At 38.3% G+C, this 20,684-nt stretch overlaps 1 protein-coding gene across 2 annotated transcripts in view; it reads left to right on the top strand.

Annotated features, from left to right (window-relative positions):
* The first annotated feature begins 422 nt into the window (after positions 1 to 422).
* C4H21orf91 (chromosome 4 C21orf91 homolog) overlaps positions 423 to 20,684 on the top strand; it is a 31,999-nt gene continuing 11,737 nt past the window's right edge. The window contains exons 1-2 of one of the 2 annotated variants that reach the window (XM_045785458.2): positions 423 to 571; positions 1,472 to 1,605. In XM_045785458.2, coding sequence (XP_045641414.2) covers positions 438 to 571; positions 1,472 to 1,605 — 268 coding nt within the window. In that variant the 5' untranslated portion in view covers positions 423 to 437. Of the gene's footprint in view, positions 572 to 601; positions 1,104 to 1,471; positions 1,606 to 20,684 lie in introns of those variants that run through there. The other variant, XM_045785459.2, reaches the window with a different exon arrangement.

Below are 20,684 nucleotides of genomic sequence, written 5' to 3'. Positions count from 1 at the left end.
CCGAAATATAAACTTTTCCCTTATTATATATTTCAACTGAAACCTAACTCGATGTTCAGTGATACTACTGCTTCAATCTGCTGATTTCGAACAAAATCCTACCCACGCATCTCTGTCCCCTTCTCCCATCCCTTCGTCCCTTTTCTGCCCCCGCCCCCCGCGGCCCCCGCCCGGGGGCAGTAGTTTCCACTACGCTGAAGGAGGAGGTGGTAACGGACTCCTCTATCTACTTGCCTCGAGGAGGGGGGCATATGAGTAGTCACGTTCCAGAGAACCGTAAGAGATTCGACCGAGAGACGCGGAATCACGAGAAAATCCTAGCGAAGGACGCAGCGTCGGTGCAGGCGGAGTGAGGGTCAGCCCGCAGGCGCCGTGCCAGTGCGCAGTTTTGCCCGCGACCGCGCCTCCCCGCGCATCCCCCCACCAGCCTTTGACGGATGGCACCGGCGGGAGGGGGCGGGGCCGGGCGCGCGGCTGCCGCCTCCGCCGCGGCCGCCTCTGCTGCGGCCGGAAACAATAGTGGAGGAGCCCGAACCGCGCAGAACTGTTCCTGTGGCGCGCGGAGCCGACGGTAAAGACCTCGCGCCCCGGTCCCCGACCCGCCCGGGCCCCGCGATCCCGCGGTACCGCCACCTTCGCGCTTCGAGCCCCGCGGCCGTTCGCACTGTTCCGCGCGGGGCGCCCCGACGGACGGAGAGACGGACTCGGGTCCGCGGCATCCTGAGCGGCGAGCGCGAGCCCCCAACGCCGGATGTGGAGTGGGGGCCTGGCTCCCCGAGGCGCTGAGTCCCGGGCTGACCGGCTGCCTTGGCCCTCGGACGCCCTCTTCCCGGGTGGGAGGAAGTCCGGGACGAGGGGACCCCAAGGCACCTCCCAGCCCGGCTTGGACACCCCGGCTCCGGCCGTGCCGGACCCGCACGGTGGAGCCGCTGCCCGGCCTTCGGTGCGGGTGCTGTAGACGCTGCCGGGACGTCCTCGGGTGTTCGCGCTTCCACGTGTATTTTCCTGCCGCGGATCTCGGATAGGAAGCCTCGCTACGTCGAGTTAGCGAAACGCATCTAAGGGTTCCCACAATGAAGTTAGCAAAGCAGTGTCCCGAACAGGTCGTTTTTCCTGCATTTAACAGCGTTAAGTAGGTTGAAAGACCCCCGGTAGCGCTGCTAAGCTTTCTGTGCCTGGGATGGGGCAGAGCAGAACCCCCGCAAACTGCCTTTCTTCAGATCCCCTCCTCAACCAAATGAAATACGGGATCAGAAAAGGCACTTAGGCATAGTGACACCGATGGCAAGGCTTTAAGTTTTACTAGCTTAGTGTCTTTACACAGTAAGAGTGACACTGAAGTACAAGTATGGCGATGCTTGTTTGATGAGTCTGTTGCATTAGATAAACAGCATCCTTCTAGAAGTTCTTAATATTGCCATACTGTCAAGTTCTTGAAATTGCATAACTTTCCCTTTCTGTTTCTTAACAGGGGCACTATGAACGAAGAGGAGCAGTTTGTAAACATTGATTTGAATGATGACAACATTTGCAGTGTTTGTAAACTGGGAACAGACAAAGAAACACTCTCCTTCTGCCACGTTTGTTTTGAGCTAAATATTGAGGGTAAGGACACAGTATAGATTCATTTTATGGCATGAACTTTACTTTTGCTGAACTGGTTATAAGGTAAAATAAAATTTCTTGAGTGACTGGAAATTGTGCCAAGTGTGATGTGTGAAGATCTGTTTAAGGTAAGGATTTATGGAAACGAAGCTGAAGTTCTCACAGCTGTGAACTTAAAATAAATCTTTACCTTTTTTTAACTCCCACAGTACTAACCCCATTTTTGCTAATGTAAAAACAAAGTATGCGTATTGACTAGTAAACATGTTTTCTGGTTTGAGACCTTAATTAAGTTGTCAAGTTTAACAGACCTGTGTGGATGCTTTTGTTCTTTATGTTGATGGGCAAATGTAATTTAATTCCTTTGGCCTTCCATACTGGTACCTGACTGAGGTGAGCTAGAACTCTATCCCTTAGTGCGGTCTTATCTGGAAAAACCTTTTTAAATTTTTAGATAATCTCATTTCAGTAGTCACACCTTTAATAATTTTTTAAAAGTAAAAATTTCTTAATAGTATCTCTGAAAGCATGTGAAAGAGTTCTCTAAATATTAAAAAAAAATGTTATCATGTACTATTTGTATGGATTGGTGTACAGTTAACGTGTGTATGGACATTAATAGTTTGCCCCCAAGAAACATGTGGGATTTGTTTCTTTAATCTTGATGTTATAGACCCTGATCTTTAAAAAATATTTATGACTCAAATTAAAAAGAATCTTAATGTTCTTATAATAAAAAAGCATAATTATATAATATTCATTTTCCATTTAAGATTATATTGGTTATGGTAGTTTTGCCGTTTTACTGTATGGAAGAATTATAGTTGCTAAACATAATCGGTGGAAGATCTTGGATTTTTCAGGGGTAAATGGAATACATATAACTTTGGCTTTAATAAGTATAGTAATTATAACTAATTTAAAAGGGCTCACTTAAAAATACGATCCTTGTATAGCGTCTGAATTACCATGTCCTTAATAATACTACAGTGAAAGATCTAAATTTATGTTCTTTGAAAATAGAGTTGACCCTATATATTCTTTTACATTGTAGATTTTAATGTTGGATGGGCAAAGGCATTAGAAATGATCCAGCTCTCAAACCCATATTTTACATTGAAGGAAACTGAGGGCCAAATAAGACTGTTCAAGTTTGCTCTAGTGGTGAGGGCGAATTGTTGTTAGGTGCCAGACACTGTATTAAGCATCTTACGTGCATTACCTTACTTAACCCAGAATAGCTCTGGGATGGCTTCTGTTATCCATCTTAAAGGTAATGGAACCTAAACTTTGAATATAAGAAGTGTACTTTGAAGTCACACAGCAGTAATGACATGCTGGGATTTGAAGCCCAGTGATCTGTTTCCAGTATATATGATCTTATTTCCGTTGATTTATTGTCAGTAGTTATTTTAGTTGATAGGGCTAATGTTAGAAGCCCATTTTCCTGAATCTTAATTAGCTATCCTTGCTATTTGGTCAGCCAGCTTTTCCTAACCAGTGCTTCTTACTAAATCATCATTAGTGGTGATCACGCTGTGATAGAATTTTTCCACAGAAACCTAAACTTCCATAAATTTCTAGCCTTTTTAAAATATGCCTTTTAACTGGTTTTCTATCATTATATAGAGAATATACAAATATTCCTCAGGTACCACTTTTGTAAATATTTCATTTCTGATAATATCTATTTTTCTTTAAAAGATTTATTTATTTTAGAGAGAGAGCATGCGTGAGAGTTTGGGGGGAGGGAGGGTGGGAGGAGCAGAGGGAGAGGGGGAGAAAGAGAATCTCCAGCACAATCCTTGCTGAGCATGGGCTCTGTCTCAGGACCCTGAGATCATGACCTAAGCCAAAATCGAGTCCAACACTTAACAAGCTAAGCTGCCCAGGTTCCCCCTGATAATGTATTTTTTAAATTTAATTTAATTTAATTTTTTTAAGTATTTTATTTATTTGAGAGAGAGACAGCACGAGCAGTGGCGAGGGGCAGAGGGAGAGACAGACTCCTTGCTGAGCAGGGAGCCCAATGTGGGGTGAACCAGAGCTTGATCCCAGGACCCTGAGGTCATGACTTGAGCCAAAGGCAGAGGCTTAAGGAGTAAGCTAGCCAGGCGCCCCGCCCTCTGATAATATCTATCTTAATATGGAAGTGTAAGTCATATGTTGTCGAAATAATAGTTATGTTGAACTTAAAAGATGCTTCTCAATTTGAATTAGAACCGTTTCATTCTGTACTCTACATACACTCAGGATTTTATATTTTAAAATGTGAATTTTAAAAAGAAGAATTATTTTAGAATTAAATTTTCATCTCAATTTATTTGAAGTGAGTTCTCCCAAATACATACATTTTTATATTTACTGCATTGACAAGCTAGTCTGTTAAAACCATTTTAACTTAATGTCATAAGATTATTACAGGAGAAAAGAGAGGGGAATGAGAATTCTGAATTCCACAAAATTTTGGTTTTTATATCAATATACAGGTTTTTAAGTCATTGAAAACAAGGTGATGATAAAGTAATCGTACCTGAAAAATAACAAGGTATATTCTATGTCAGTAAATCTTTTAAAGTGTTTTAAGGTTTCTTTCCCCTACAAAGCTGTTAGCACAGTGCCAGTCAATAAGTGTTAGAATGTAAAAGGAACTTGAAAAAACATGACATTTATAGTAGTTTGGTATAACTTTTTGTAGTAAGGTAATGTTGCTCTTACCTGGTTTCTAAGTTTACTAATTGCTAAATTTGCTCTAAAGCATTCTATTTTCTCTGCTAAGAGTCCAGTTAAAAAAAGTTTCTTGAGGATTAATAACAATTTACCTAATTTTGAGTCCACACATTTGTAGTAAACAAAAATATTTTACTGTCTTTGGGATTGCTGATTAGGTCAAATCAAAACTGGTCTAATCAAATGGCCTCCTGTTTAAAAGCTGTGTGCATGCATATATTTATAAAATGAAAACAGAAGAGAGAGAAATAACAAATCTTGTCAGATTTTGTATTCTGAGCATGGCTCTAAATTGTCATTTTTCTGTGACTAACAGTAATTAAAAGGAAATAGTACCTACATTTTGTGTACTTACTGGTTAGTTCAAGAACCTAAGAAGTGTACTTTGAGGATTCAACTCTTTTGAAATGCTCAGAAGATTGATTTTTTTTTTAAAGATTTTATTTATTTATTCAACAGAGATAGAGACAGCCAGCAAGAGAGGGAACACAAGCAGGGAGTGGGAGAGAAAGAAGCAGGCTCATAGCGGAGGAGCCTGATGTGGGGCTCGATCCCAGAACGCCGGGATCACGCCCTGAGCTGAAGGCAGACGCTTAACCGCTGTGCCACCCAAGTGCCCCAGAAGATTGATTTTTCTTTGTACCCATAATTCACCAGTAGAATAATTTGCCTATGGTTTAGAAGACAGATGCATAAACTTCCTAATACTTGTGGCCTATATCCATGCCCCTAAATCACTATAAACTTTTTTTTATGTATTTCTGATCAGATACTCCAATATGCATCATAGTTCATTACGCTAAAATTTACTCTACAGTTAGTGATGAAATTACTATCTTTCCCTAAGCTATTGAGGCTGGGAGGAAGTTAGCTCGGGGCAATCAGGATGAAATCAGTAATGAAACTCAGCTGTAAAAGGTAACGGAGTTAGAAACGAAACTAGAGGGGACAAAGATCCAGGACTCTGATCTGTTACTTCATACTCTCTGTTTTCATTTTGTGCCAAAACATGTGCAAATAATTCTTAGAGCATCCTTACCTTCCTCTAATAATTGACTTCCTTTCTTTTCTGTGGAGATAAATTTTTTATAAGACTGGATCAGTTCCTCTTACACCAAGCAAGGTTTTAGTCTTAACTTGATGGTTGATTAGTAAGCATTATTGCGGTCTTCATTCTCCCCCTAATTTGTTGAACTTTCTAGAAACTTTTCTAGAAGCCAGTCCAAATTCAGATCCTTGCTAATCTTTCCAGCAAGAAAATATCTTTTCTCTTGGTTAAGGCACTGGTGAAACCAGTGCTTACTTTTATTTTTATTTTCTTTTAAGATGTTATTTATTTATTTGACAGAGAGAGAGACAGCCAGCGAGAGAGGAAACATAAGCAGGGGGAGTGGGAGAGAAAGAAGCAGGCTCCCAGCAGAGGAGCCTGATGCGGAGCTGGATCCCAGAACCCCAGGATCACGCCCTGAGCTGAAGGCAGATGCTTAACGACTGAGCCACCCAGGCGCCCCCCCAGTGCTTTTAATCCCATTCTTCCTTGATTCTGTGCTTTGACCAAAACACTGTTCACATGGTTAGTAGTTAGGGAGCAGTTTGAATCTCAGTATTAAGTCCTGATTTGGTTTGGATGTCAGGACTGGTTATTTACTACTCAAAGTCTGTCAATAGCGCTTCCTCTGTCCCGCTTCTGATATACTAGCATCTTTCCACTTAAGTTAAAGGACCCCACCCTTGTGATAGGGAAACTGTATATATAGCTAACTGAATCTGGCATTAGCCTCTTTCTATTGTTTCACATAATTGCAAACATCATGCATTGGTATTAACTTAAGAGAGCACTTTTAAATACAAAACTTTATGTGACTTTTGAACGTTAACTTGGTTATTTTTGATATATTTAGAAATACAGACACAAGGGTTTGTTTGTTTTTTTTTTTTCTTTTTCCTTAACTGCCTTTTTGATGTCACTTTAAATAAACTTGAATACTTTTTAAATGGCAGTAACAGTAAACCTCATTATGGACAGAAGTAGGGAGGGATAGAAGTGGAAAGTGGGTTTGACTGATGATAAGTTTAAATTATAGACTGTTTTTAGGGGCGCCTGGGTGGCACAGCGGTTGGGCGTCTGCCTTCGGCTCAGGGCGTGATCCCGGCGTTGCGGGATCGAGCCCCACATCAGGCTCCTCCGCTATGAGCCTGCTTCTTCCTCTCCCACTCCCCCTGCTTGTGTTCCCTCTCTCGCTGGCTGTCTCTATCTCTGTTGAATAAATAAATAAATAAAATCTTCAAAAAAAAAATTATAGACTGTTTTTAAAGAAAAATAATTGAATCTAGGCTAACAACATATAGTGAAGACTTGGGACTTAATTGGTAACCCATTTATGAGGAGCCAGGTTCCACAGTCTTATCCCTGTCTCGGTGACTTTTTTTAGTTACTCCCAACTTTCCCTCCCTTTTAACTTCATTCAGTTTTCTAATTCTAAAGCCTAGGATGAATTTAAAATTTAGATTGTGCACAAATTTTGGTTGGGAAGATATATCCATTAGGAATGAGATCTGGCTGTACATAACAGGAAATCCAGATAATAAAGGTAAAATAAAAATAGAATGGATATTTATATCTCCCGTATAAAAAGAAGTTGAATCTGGAGTTGGTATGGTCGCTCCATGATCAGGTCTGAGGTTGCTTCTGTTTTTCTATTCCACCTCCCTTACCACATACTTAACCGTCTTGAAGGTCATCTGTTAGTAGTCTTCTGCATCTAAAAAGGAGTTTTTCCTGAATTCCTGCCTAATAGTTTCTTACACATTTCATTGCCCTTTAAGAGAAGCTGCTCCAGATAAAGTCTGTGTTTTATAAAGAAAAGGACAAAGGATACTGAGTAGGCAACAAGCAAAATCAGCCACAGAGAGGCCTTTCTAGCAATTAGTTACTCCACGTTGAGGACAAACTATTTGAGCTACAGCTAATACCAACAAGTAATGCTCTAATGATTCTTCTGATCCTGGAGTTAGAACTAAAAAGGATTTTAGCAAAATGAAGGATTGTATTCTGAGGATGGCCATGCAGCCAGATCACATGTGGACTTGTTGCCAGAAAGCTGTAAGAATTCTCAAGTTTCTGACCTATCTCACTATATAACATGTAACGATTAATGCTCTTTCTCTTAAAGAGACCCCCCTCCCAAGTATTTTACTCTCTTAGGAACTTGTGTGATAAAGCAAGTTAGAGATTATAAATTTGGAAAAACTCTTCCTACTTTCTCCCAGACTCTGTTCATGATAGACTAACAGGGTAATTCCACCTTCCTCATACTTTTACAAGGAAGATTGCTTTTCGGCAGCTGGACACACCTGTCACTGCTCCGCTTCTGCTCTGCTGATGAAACATATGGGCCCTGGACTCAGACCTGGCCTTGCATCTTGACCCTGCCACATACTAGTTGGCTTTTTTTAGCAAGATATCTAAGTTCCTGCATCAAACTGGTTCTCAAATGGAACCAGTAAGAGCAAATTCATATTTGTATTTCTTAATCTTACAATTACTGTGCCAGAATCTGTTTCAGAAGACCGAACTCCAGTTGTTGCCATTTGTTCCAAGAAGAGTACTTGGCATAATAAGCAGTGGGGCTCAGATTTGTTTGTTCTTGATGCTCGGGATGGGGCTGCAGAGTGACTGAAGCATGGCAGTGTGAGCACAGGTTCTGCTCCAAAGGCCCGGAAACTTCAAGTGGGGCAGACACTCCGGAGCCAGACCGTCGGGATTCAAATTCCCATTTACTAACTGGGGGAACTTGGGCAAGTTACTTAAGGGTATTATTGTTCCGTCAATTCAGCTAGAGGTATATGCCCATCTAAGTTTTAAATAGAAAATGATTAATATTTATTTTCTCCCATATAGTGGCACAGTGTATAGCTAAAATGCCTATAGAAATGACTAGGAATGTGGGAAACCCTCACTTTGCCAACTGATTTTTAAGCATAATCAAGCATTTATTAGAGCTAACAGAGCTCTTCTATCAGGACTAAGAGGTAAGTGGTAGTAGTTCCATTTATATGTGGTGAAATGAAGGTTCTGAGGTCAAGTAAAGTCGCCTTAAAGTCACATTGATAGTAGACAACACAGAAGGGATTCAGATCAGGTCTCTCGTGTCAGAGCTGTTGTACCACTGTGGGAAATGAACGTTTCTCTGTTCGACCTTTGTCATATTTTAAAACCTTAAATGTAGACCAGCACCTGTATAATGAAGCCATTCACTCAGTGGTTTTTGTAATGTTTCTGATTAGTCCTGATAATCTTTTATAGGTTTTTGTTTCTCTGTTTTTTTAATGTTAGCATCTTTGTCCTAGGGTTTTCATCCTCACTCTTTGGGCTTTCATAACCTTTTATATAATGAGAACTAGCAAAATAACTCCTGTCTCCTTCCCCTCTTCCCCCAAGCTAATGTGCAACTAATTTTTATACATCTTTACCTGTATAACCCATAAGGACTTCAAATTACATGTCCAGATCTATTATTCCTACCCTATCCAAATCTCTTTTCAGAATGAGTGAATGAATAAATAAGTGAATTCCCCCTCTATCCCTGTAACCAAAGATATCAGGATTGGAAGTCAAGTGTGGAGAAGGTAAAGACTGACATGCCTAGCTAAAATATATGCAAGGTAGCTCCACAGAGAGAACCCACCTGTATCTTAATTCTTAAAAAGTTACTTCTCAAAGCGCCTTCCCTGCCCCTTCCCCCTCCATCACCACCACTGCTCTCCCCAATGTTCTTTTCCTCACAGCACCCTTTTCTTCATGGCACTTGTTATAATTGTTTACTGTAGTTATTTGCTTGTGTGTTTGTTTGGTGTGCTTCCCTACCCCCATTTGTAATTCCATAAGGGCGTGGATTTCTTTTAGAGTCTCTTTTATTTACTAGTATATAATCAGCAGTAGCACAAGGACTGGCAGGGAGTAATGAATAAGTATTTGACTGATGAGTGAATCAATCTAAGGGAGACTTTAGAGTACTGCTTTACTTTACATTTCTTTTCCTTTAAACTTGCTCACAGTGAAACTTTTCTGCTGTTTTGCTGCCCTTTTACAGAATTTCATGAGATCTTTTTGAAGTCTACTAAAGGTTTTATGAATTTTACCAATAGAAGAATTCTGTATCATATTCAAAAAAATAAAACGTAGCCAATTATACAATAATTGGCTCTATTTCAGTCAGAAGGATAAAAAACATAGTATTTTTCCCCAAACACAGAGCAAGAAATTTTAACAGGGCTATGTTTAGAAAGAGGGTTTCTAGACCCATTTTATACATTGCATTTCTCTTATTCTGTACACCCCAACAGAGTGATTGGTGCTCATAATGATGACCTCAAGGGATTTGATGATATCCTTTTTAAATCAGTGATAAAAACATATTACTTAAATCACTAATTTAAAGTAGAAAACAAGGAAGCAGAATATACAACCCAGAATATCTTAGTAATAGCATCATAATTTTATAATTACATAATTACTTTTATAAAAAGGATTTGTTAGAATACTTAAAAATGGCATTCTGGTTCAACTTCATGTTATCTCATCCCATTGTATGGACAAAGACGCAAAATGTTTTGTGAGATGTGGAAATAAGTCTAGATTGAAAATCTTCAATATGTAGGTCAAGATTATCTATTCTCAGTAAAGGGATACAATTTTTGTGATTAAAATAATTTAAAACTGTTACTGGAAAGTTGGTAAAGACAAATCAGCTACCCAAAAATAAAAGGTAATTTTTCTATTGCATGCAAAGTAATATTGGCCTGTGAAGAAAAAAGACAAAGATAGGTTTCTCTGTTCTCTGGAAGAAGTGAAATACCACTCTCAAGTTGAGAGAAGATAGTTCAGCTGTCGGTAAATACTTAAGGCATTTACACTTTTAGATAAGGGACTTACCTAAATAATAGATACCGTTTGTCAGGTGTTGTGCACTTTACGTGCATTGTTTTACTTCTTAATATAACTGTATGAGTACTACGTTATCCCAGTTTGATTGATGAGGAAAGTGAGCAGAGAGCCTAGCTAACTAGTCTGAAATTGCACAGCTTACAATTTCAGACCCAAGGTCTCCGATTCTAAAAAACCAAGTGCCTAAATCATTTCTGCCTCCAAAGAAAACTACATGAACTATTAAAATTTAGGAAATATTAAGTAACTTTTAGGCAAAGTTAGAGATGAATTATACAAATGTGAATATTGAGGCAAGGAACAAAATCTGGGTCTCAAGAGACCCATAATTTTTAAAAATTACTTCTACCCATATATTATTTGATTAATACATGTTCAGTGGAATATCTGAAAATAAACATCTCTGATGACCAAAGAGAGTGGAATGATGCAGTTTCCATATAGATTGTAATCTCAACAAATAATCTGTCAAGAAAATACAGTTTTTAGAACTCTTGGATTGGACTGGTAATGATCGGAGAGAAGGGACACACACATGTGGCTGTCTTGCCATTCCTGCCCAGAAAGGATAAGCTAGTTGAGCTGTAGACTGACATTTGCTACAGAATCATGCAGGTGTCAGCTGGTAATGAGGTAATGGTTCTAACGCTGTCCTCCCAACCATCCAGGTAATGGAGGCTAACATACCCTGATTAGTCTTTCTCTCAAGAGGAAATAGGGTTCTGAGTAAGTGGAAGCAGTTAGTGCAAACACAAGTGAAAATGTTAGCACCATTCCTGGAATTGCTCACCGTGTTCCCTTTTGCTCATCGGCCCTAATAAGTGCCTGGGGCACTTTGGGAAAGAGAAACAGGTATTTTATGAGGTGAGTTTTCTAGTTTCTGAATTTAGAAGATAATGAGCATTGAACTTAACTACATCAATAGAACATTTTAGAAATATTTAGGACGTAGAAATATTATAACACCTTTGTTGATGTTCTAATAATAAAACTTAAAATTTTCCAGTGTTTATTACTGAATATAATATAAAGACAACATATCTTTGTATTTGTATAGCACTTTGAAAATTGGAAGGTATTTTTACAGCACCTTAAATTTAATCTCCACATTATAAAGGAAATTAACATTAAGTGTGAATTTCAAATATAGTAATATATGAAAGTGTGTAAGTGATTGAAACCAAAGCAGCTAACACTGAAAAAGTGTCAAAATGTGATATTAACTATAGTTCTAGTTAGAGTGGATTTAAATTATGCTAAACCAGTTTGGCACACCATCTGTTAGGATTTTGATAAGGGGAATAAACCCATTAAACACAGCCTTGGATTTATAGTTTGTGATAAGGGAACATTGTCTGTTTATTTACAAATAATTAAACTGGTGTAACTATTTCTGATAGCTTTTTGCCATTACTGCCTCAGTTGTATACCAGTAAGGCAGAATAATGATTTGTGTGTACCCATTAAAATCTAAATCTCATAACTGAAGCTATGTGGCTGGGTCCATAGCAATTTTTTAAGCCCAGTTATTCAGTAAATATTAATTAAGCAACTGCCAGAAATTATTCTAGTAGCTGAGGATAAGACATTGAACAAAACAAACATAAATCCCCACCATTGCAAAATTTACTTGAGGTAAAAGACAATAGAATAAATTAATTATATAGCATGTTAAAAGAGGATATGGGATTATTTGCCTTTATGAAGTATAAATTCAGGCACTAATATATTTTTCCATGTATTATCTTACAATTCACAGTTAATGTTCATTTCCTATGTAATAACATGGAGATTGAATAGACAGTAAAAGTACCTTCCAGTCTCTAAAGTGTCATACAAATATACTTAAATGACATTTTTAATATCCAAAACTTAGGATAGCTGATGGAATAATATCTACAATGAATTTTTAGGAACAAAAACTGCTAGTCTGATTTGAAAACAGCCCATATGTTAGTGGCATTGGGGAGTATTTCAAAATTAACATAAAATACTTAACGACCTTTAAGTATTGGGGACGGTGTAAAATATTTCAAAGTTTTTGTATTCTTTCCACTTTCTCATTAACACTGTTAATATTTGCCCTGAGAACATTTCTGTTTGTCATTATTATTAAAGTATCCTTTATAATTTTGATTATGTTACTTTGGCTCCTCAGATTATTTTCAGGATATCAACAATTTTCAACTCAGTGTCAAGCAATATTTTGTCTATATTTCTACTACAAAGTAGAATAAACACAATATAGATAAAATATAATTCCTATATACTGTGTCAGAAAGTTCTCCAGAAAACTCAGTTTTAGGTTACTAGTGTATTTATTAGCTGTGTCTGATAAATACCAGCCATAAGTGTCTTGAGAAAGAAATTAAGATCTTAATCCAGGGGCGCCTGGGTGGCTCAGTCGTTAAGCGTCTGCCTTCGGCTCAGGGCGTGATCCTGGAGTTCTGGGATCGAGCCCCACATCAGGCTCCTCTGCTGGGAGCCTGCTTCTTTCTCTCCCGCTCCCCCTGCCTGTGTTCCCTCTCTTGCTGGCTGCCTCTCTTTCTGTCAAATAAATAAATAAAATCTTAAAAAAAAAAAAAGATCTAAATCCAGTTAAGACTGGATATAGAAAAATTTCATGTTTTTTACAGACTGTTTTTTCTACCACCCACTCTTCTTAATTCATTTATTTGCCCTCTCCTTAATTTAACTTATGCTTACTCATCGTCTTACCTACCTACAGTTATCATCTCTGTACCCTGCCAGCTTGACCAAAAGGATAATTAGAATGACAGAAATGCTCATGTCTCCCATATTTCAAAGGAAAAATCAAGCAAAAACACTCTTTCCTTTAAACCATAGTTCTTGAAACGGTAGTGTTCATTCAAGGTCTCCTCTGTCTGTCCTCCCATCTTACTCTTCAGCACCCCTATAATTGGCCACCATTTTCAAAATCTGACATTTAACATTTCCCACTTTCTTGAAATACTTGACTCCCTGGGTTCTATGATAAAATATGTGTCTTCTTATTTTTATCCAGTTTTCTGTGTTTCCACGTTCATTACCTGTTACAGGTCCCTGAAATACTGGTGTTTCATTGAATTCTGTCCTTCTATTCTCATACTGCACTCCTCTTTCTTTCACTGCAGTGTCTTCAACCATACCTCTGTACTTTACCATAGACACAGTGCCAGGCCAAACCAAATCTTTGTTAAGTGCCAGACCTGTATACTCAACTGCTTGCTGACCCCTCCGCCTAGATATTCTGTATGTCTTGAATTCAGGTTTCTTGAACTGAATATATCTACTTCCATATACACATGCAATTTATATTTCATTCATCTTTTCTTCTCATGAAACTCTGGGCTCTTTAGGCAGAGATTTTGGTTTAATAGGTCTAGAGTTGAGTCTAGAAATTTGCATTTTAACAAGAATCCCAGCTAACTCTTCAGCAGATGGTCTCAGGAGCAAACCTTGAAAAAGCACCCTCAGTGAATGAATGGTTCCAGGTTCTTCAGGACCTTCCATGTAGAGTTGTGTCGGTACTTGTGTAGAGCACAAATCTTACTAGGCTCTGCTGTTCAAGCTGTGTGCCCTGGCAGGGATGAGTTTCTGATACACAAAGGCGAATAGGCCTATGAGTTAGCAGCAGGTCCTGTCTGTTACCCCACTTCTTCCACCCATACCCTCTTTGCAGTCTGTCCCTGAGTCCCATTTGTTCCCTACTTTTCATTCCCACTGCTGTACTTTTGTCCAGGCCCTTTTTCCTCCTTATACCAGCATTTCCTCAAGACCACTTAATTCATTTCATAAATTTAATCCCTTTATCCCCATCACTGCCCTACACCCCCAGTTCTCTCAGTGTCAAGAAAGGTCATTAAAGTACAGATCTCTTCATGTCATTCATTGTCATAGAACTAACTGTCCCCTGACTCCTTGCCATTTTCTTCAGGTTAAGTTATTAGCTCCCTAACATGACATTTAAGATGTGTTATGATATCTGTTCAACTGGTCACTTTCATCTTTCATTACCCTCCATCTTTGTCTTTCTCACTCCGGTTGCCTCCCTTTCTTTCCCACTTCCATGTCTTTGTTTGTCTAAGTTTCCTCTGTTCTGAACACCATTTACTTCTCCTTTCTCCTAGTATGCAACGGCCCAACTTTTGGGAGTACATGCATCAAATAGAGGTAATGATAAATAACATCATTGCCTGTGTTAAAGGGGCAGCTGCGAAGATCACACAGATGATGAATATGGAAGCCCTGTGATACGTGATGCAAATGTTAGTATTAAATTCAAATATAGAAGGATTTCATTTGCATTTCATTTCAAAAGATGAAATACTACTGAAAAGATTCCTGTGATTGGTTTGTATATTGAACAGCTTCTCGAGTGACAAAATAATTTAATGTTTTACGTACATTGAGGAGGCTTGAATTTATTGAGTTTACCTTTTCTGGGGGGGTGGGAGGCAGAGGGAGAGGAAGAGAGAAAGTCTGAAGTAGGGGCGCCTGGGTGGCACAGCGGTTAAGCATCTGCCTTCGGCTCAGGGCGTGATCCCAGCGTTCTGGGATTGAGCCCCACATCAGGCTCCTCCGCTATGAGCCTGCTTCTTCCTCTCCCACTCCCTGTGCTTGTGTTCCCTCTCTCACTGGCTGTCTCTCTCTCTCTGTCAAATAAATAAATAAAATCTTTAAAAAAAAAAAATCTGAAGTAGGCTCCACGCCGAGCACGGGGGCCCATTGGTGCGGCTCAGTCTCACTACCCTGTGATGATGACCTGCGCTGAAATCAAAAGTCCGGATGCTTAACCAACTGAGCCACCCAGGTACCCCTGAGTTTACCTTTCTGTGATTTGATTTCACTAGGTTTTTTTCTGCTCTAGCTTTCATCACGTCCCTCGTGTAGCAGCTGCTCAGAAAATTATTTCACCACAGAAATTTGTTTTTTATCACCTATATAAACTGTGTTCACTGTGTCTTTTTTCCTTACTTTGGGTCTTCACCAAGGATTGCCAGATAAAACTATAATGTTATGATTTTCTTTGGAGCAGGAGAACTGCTTTCATTTGAAGATAAATACTCTTCCTTGCTACATACATTGTTAGTCTAAAATTCTCACAGTCTTGGTAAAACTTGAGAATTTTAGGCATGTGTGTCTTACCATTTCAGTATCTCAGTTTTTATTGTTTCACTTAGTCCATTGGAACATACAGTACAATACTTAAAGCATAATTTGTCTTGGACTAAGGAATGCTGTGTTCTTTCCCAAACCAGAATGTATTTCTTCACAGGCATTTTTTAAATGTTTTTCATTGAAAAAGCAAATTATGCCTATTACAGAAAAATCAAAATACAGGAAGCAATAAGAATATTAAGATTCATAGTCCCACCTATCTACCGTCAATTTCTTGATACTTTTGGTATGTTCTTCTAAATTATTTTCTGCAGTAGATTATGTATGCGTATCTGTGTGTACACATGTATAGTAAATTGTGTTTAAAAAATGAAATCAAACTGTATTTACCAACTAATAATCAGCCTTTTCATTTACTATATATAAGGAACATCTTTTTCATGTTAGGTAAAATTCTATCACTTTTTCTTTAAGGTTGCATCCCATTGTACCCTAATTTATTTAACCACTATCCCATTGATGAATGTTCAGCTTCCTTGCAATTTGCCAGTACTGAAACATCTTTATATGTACATCTTTTATGCATGTCTGATTAAATTCCCATTCCATTGTAGCTCAAATTCCCAGAGGTAAGAGTTTTAAATCAGAGTCATGTTCCAATTTGCAGTCCTATCATTTGTTTTAATGGCTTCCATTACTGCTGAATTAATACCATGTAATCTTCCAATTAAGAAAAAAAAAAAACTATTTGTTTCATGATAGGAAAATTTTATTGTATGTCAGTTCTCCAACCCCTTTGTTTAGTTCTTTCTACTCTAGAATTACTATGATGCAATTATAACACGTAGTCACAATATTTCTATTTTAGCATTTTGCAGTATGACTCATCAATTATTATTGCTTTTTTTAGCTTTTGTTTCTTTTATGAAATGGTTAGTGAATTGTAATGATTGTTTCCCATCAGACTGAACTTTTACCATTTACTACCTAGAGTAGTGAGTGAATTATACATGCTTTCAAATTCACTAGCTAATACGTCTCTGCCAGATGCTGCCATTTAGCATTTATTTAAGGAATAGTCAACTAGAATTTCAGGAACTGTGATTCAAATGTATGCAGAAGGTTGAGATGCAAAAATGAGGCTTTAAAATAGCTGCAGGACAGCTTTTCATTTTGCTTTTCTTATTTGTAAGAAAATAAATCATTCAGAACCTTAACCAGGCAGACAAGCTTTCTGGAGATAAAGGGCAAAGAATTCATATGCCTATCACATTTCTTGCTTTTGAACTTATAATTTTACTTTGTCATAATGATTTTCCCCCATTTATCTGGTATTACTATAAAGGCGGGTTTTTTCAGTGTTTCTTTTATTTAAGTAGCATGTATCTTTTTAACTTCAGGAAAGTTAGGGGTTTTGTTTTCTGCAAATTAGTGTCTCTTTGTGTCACATATAAGTAGATATTTAAAACTGATAACTCAGTCATACTACAGGTAATTTGAGTAGCTTTTTAGGAGTCTTTTATGACAGCTTTGTGTACAAAAACAATTTTAGAATAAACGTCAGTACACTCCGTTAAAGCTCTTTTGGGGGAAATGGAATAAGTAGAGGTTTACTTGGGTCAGTGGATTATTGACTTAAAACTTTATGATGCACCTTTAATTGTGCCACTTGAAAATTATAGTCTAAATTTGACATATTTTAATGTATTAGCTTTTTGTATGCTACTGTGAGCTTCGTATCCCATGTGAAACCATCAGTAAGCTTCCATCCATGTTCTCATTCCAAGTACCCTTTTGCTGAATTACCTCTGGACAAACTGCCCTGTCCAATTTGCTAGCCTCACCACAATGTGGTTATTAAACTTAAAGTTAGATAAGGTTAAAACTTTAGTTCCTTGGTCATTCAGCTACATTCAAATGCTTAATAGCTACAGGTGGCTAGTGGCTACCATATTGGATAGCACAGATACAGAACCTTTCCATCATCACAGAAAGTTCTATTGGACACTGCTAGTTAAAAAACAGGTAGCTAAATTAGGGAATAGAATTGAGTGTGGATTGTTATTTTTTGTACTGTTAGTAATAAACAGTTGTTATGTAGGTGTGTTTCCCCAGTGTTCCAACTGTTAAAATGAAAAAAGTAAAATTCACTGAGAGGTTGTCTTTTTAACAAGTCATTTGCAGTTTATATATCTCCTTTCAGTACCAGACCTCAGTTCCTTGGTCATTGGAGATTGCGGTTTATCTTTTAACGTTCTCTCTCTGAACTCTTGCTCACTGAAATTTGCCCTTATAATTCATTTACTGGATTAAGCTGTTTAACTGCTTAATCCTTCTCTTAGCACACACAAAACTTTAGAATGGAATAAACATCTTTAAGCTGCAATCTGCTGTCTAAAGACCACCTGTTGGTATATCTTTCTTTAGGGCAATGATTCTCAAAATGTGGAAAAGCAAGTTGCTGAACCCATCTGTATATTGGCGTATTGTGGTTGCTAGCAGTTCCATCTGCTAAATGCAGAGATAAGCAAATTACCTGTTACTTTTAAACAGTATGTTTGGTACTTGAATATGACACACTCTTAAGTGACTACTCAGTTCGCTAAAGGCATGAGGTGGGAGGGAATAGACACTGTTATAACCACAGTACTCACTAAGGCACATAGGACAACCAGTAAAATAGAAGCCTAGCCTGTGGTGGATGTGGAAAGGAAGCAGGTGCTCCAGCTTTCTCTCCTTGCCTTCCCGCCTTTGGTCTAATTTCCTACCTTTAGTCCCATGACAGGATAGACAATCGGAGCATCTTCCCACTGTGAGTGGCTGTGATGGGCAGTAGATACAATGGTAATAACTCTTCTTGAATCCTAGCTTGGCTGCTCCTGCTTGCTCAGCAGATGGAGAATAGCCTGGTCGTGTTAGACGTCAAAGCATCGTTGGGGGAAAAAAGGAAAGCATCATTGGAAGAAGCAGTTTTTATACCAGCGCAGTCCAGACCTTATATCACTGCATAGTGTTGATACAGTACGAGTGTCACTAACCAACATGGCTGCACAGCCTGCTAGAGGTCACAGGAACCCTACACACTCATGAAGGAAATGATAAGAACTGTTTCGAATTAAAGAGCACTTGCCCTATTTTCAGATGGTAGCTGCTTCTCATGACTAGCCAGTTGCTGCCAGATCTTCTGATTTGGTTTTTAAGAGAAACCAAATTATAAGTGGATATGATTTTTTTTCTTTTCAAACACTTGTAAGCTAAACAAAACTTGTCTGCAGTATGGTTGTGGGTGTGCTACCTCTGCTTCTAGAGCTTTTCCTCTCTTCCTTTGGTCAGAAATGGGAATCTGGTCCTCACAAAGAAGTTACCTCTTAATCCCTTTAGTCTTCCTTAGGACAACAGAGTTTAGCTCCCCTCCTGTTTTTGTGATGAACACGTAAGCTCAGGATTACTTCTTAATATGGACAGCATATAAACGTGCAGCTACTTGTCCTCCCTTTCTTAGCAACCAAAGAAGATCACCAAATAAAAACACCTTAACTCTTGGAATATTCTTTAAACTGGGCAAAATGTGAGCCTCCAAATAAAAAATTTTAAAGCAGTACTACATGAATAAAATCGAAATTATTGGTCATATTTGAAGGCAATATGTTTAAAATTTCTTCACAGCATGTTAACAGCCTGGAACTTAAATTCATAACTAAATTTTCTTGCCTTATTTAAATATTAAGAGAGAACACACAAACCCACAGTTTGGAAAACCAATACTGCCAGTTCTCTAATTCCATTTCATGTTTGGAGTGAAAGCTGACGTGCTCGCTCCCTTCGGGCCGTCCAGGCTGCCACTGCTGCGCACTACGGCTCCACATCCAACCTCCAGTTGTAGCTTGTTCGCTCTGCCTGTGGAGCAGCAAATTGCAGGAAGCCGCCCCTTTGCTTGGGAAATGAAATAAGTAATCAAATTCAAAATGAAGTCTAATTGACAGAGAGTAAGCACGCATAAGGCAGCCAGATGATAGGATTCAAAAATGTGTAAAGTATAAAGCCATGTAACATCAGTGTAGTCGGCTGAGAAGCGTGTTATTTGACAGGACCAGCTGGTGGACCATTAAGAAAAGATTGCTTAGCTTACCTCATTACCACCAAATCACAAATAAGATCTTCAGGAGGCTGGGGGTAAAATCCAAGGATGATGGGACATGTAATAGGACTTAAGTGTTTGGGTTTTGTACCTATTTTGTAGCGCCATTTAGAGTATCATCTTATTAGGGAAAAAAATATGTTACTACGAAAGGCAGATTAAATATAAGCATGGAAATATCCTTGTCTTAAAAGGGCCACTGTGGTAGGTAGACAAAAAGAATCTATATTTGAGTGGCTTTGCTCTTCTGTGGGTTTAACCAAGTTTTCTTAAAAGTAAATTGATCTTAAAGAGGGATTTAAAGAATAGAAATGGGGATAGCATGCCAGATGGGTTAGTGGGAGGGTTTTCAAAGTATGTGAGAATGGTATAACAAAATCAGAGAGAAAGTGGGAAAAGATAAAAAAAAAGAAAACTATTGAATAGGAAGAGCTTAACTTTTTAAAATACCACTGTTCATATAGAAATATATTGTCTATATAAATTTCTAAATGGCCTCTATCCAGAAGAAACTAGTACTTTAATAAAAGCAATTATGTTTACCAATTAAGTGTTTGATTCTCTAATATTGACCTCATGGCAGTAAAAATTACAAGGACATTTTTGAAGTATGTTTTAAAGAAGTTTTCATAATAGTTAAGGATGTCAATTACATTGGCCTTCAACTTCTTTATTAGTAAGGAAGTTGTAATGCAATTTTTGTTGACCTGGTTTGGAAACTCCTTATAACTCAGCTCCTCAAAAATATCAACTCATTTAATTGCATTTAGATCCATTCCCTTTCAAAAGCTGCTGAGGAAACAAATTAGTGCTCAGAGCTGTTTACACTTGTAAATGCAATTAAAATTGAAAAGTCAGTAGGGAAACTCACTGGGATCTCTGATAATAGCGATGGTTGTTTCTCTTACAATAATTCGAACTGATGAAGTAGAAAAAACAAAATCGCTTCAACAGTTTATAAAATGGCATGTATATCGTGGATACAAATTAAGTGGGCTACTCAACATTCTTTGCTAGACTAAAAAGTAATTTGTTCAAATAATATGAAGTAGTCAGTGTATTATACTTTTTGTTTCTTCTACTGCGTGGGATATTTTAAACTGTGTTTATAAAACAAACATTTTCAAATTGAGCCTTAAAACT

The sequence above is a fragment of the Ursus americanus genome, chromosome 4, assembly GCF_024610735.1.
Source record: "Ursus americanus isolate L20-20 chromosome 4, mUrsAme1.1.p, whole genome shotgun sequence".
Taxonomy (NCBI): Eukaryota; Metazoa; Chordata; class Mammalia; order Carnivora; family Ursidae; genus Ursus; species Ursus americanus.
Note: the sequence above shows the minus strand (reverse complement) of the source record. Positions and strands in the feature narration are given on the sequence as shown.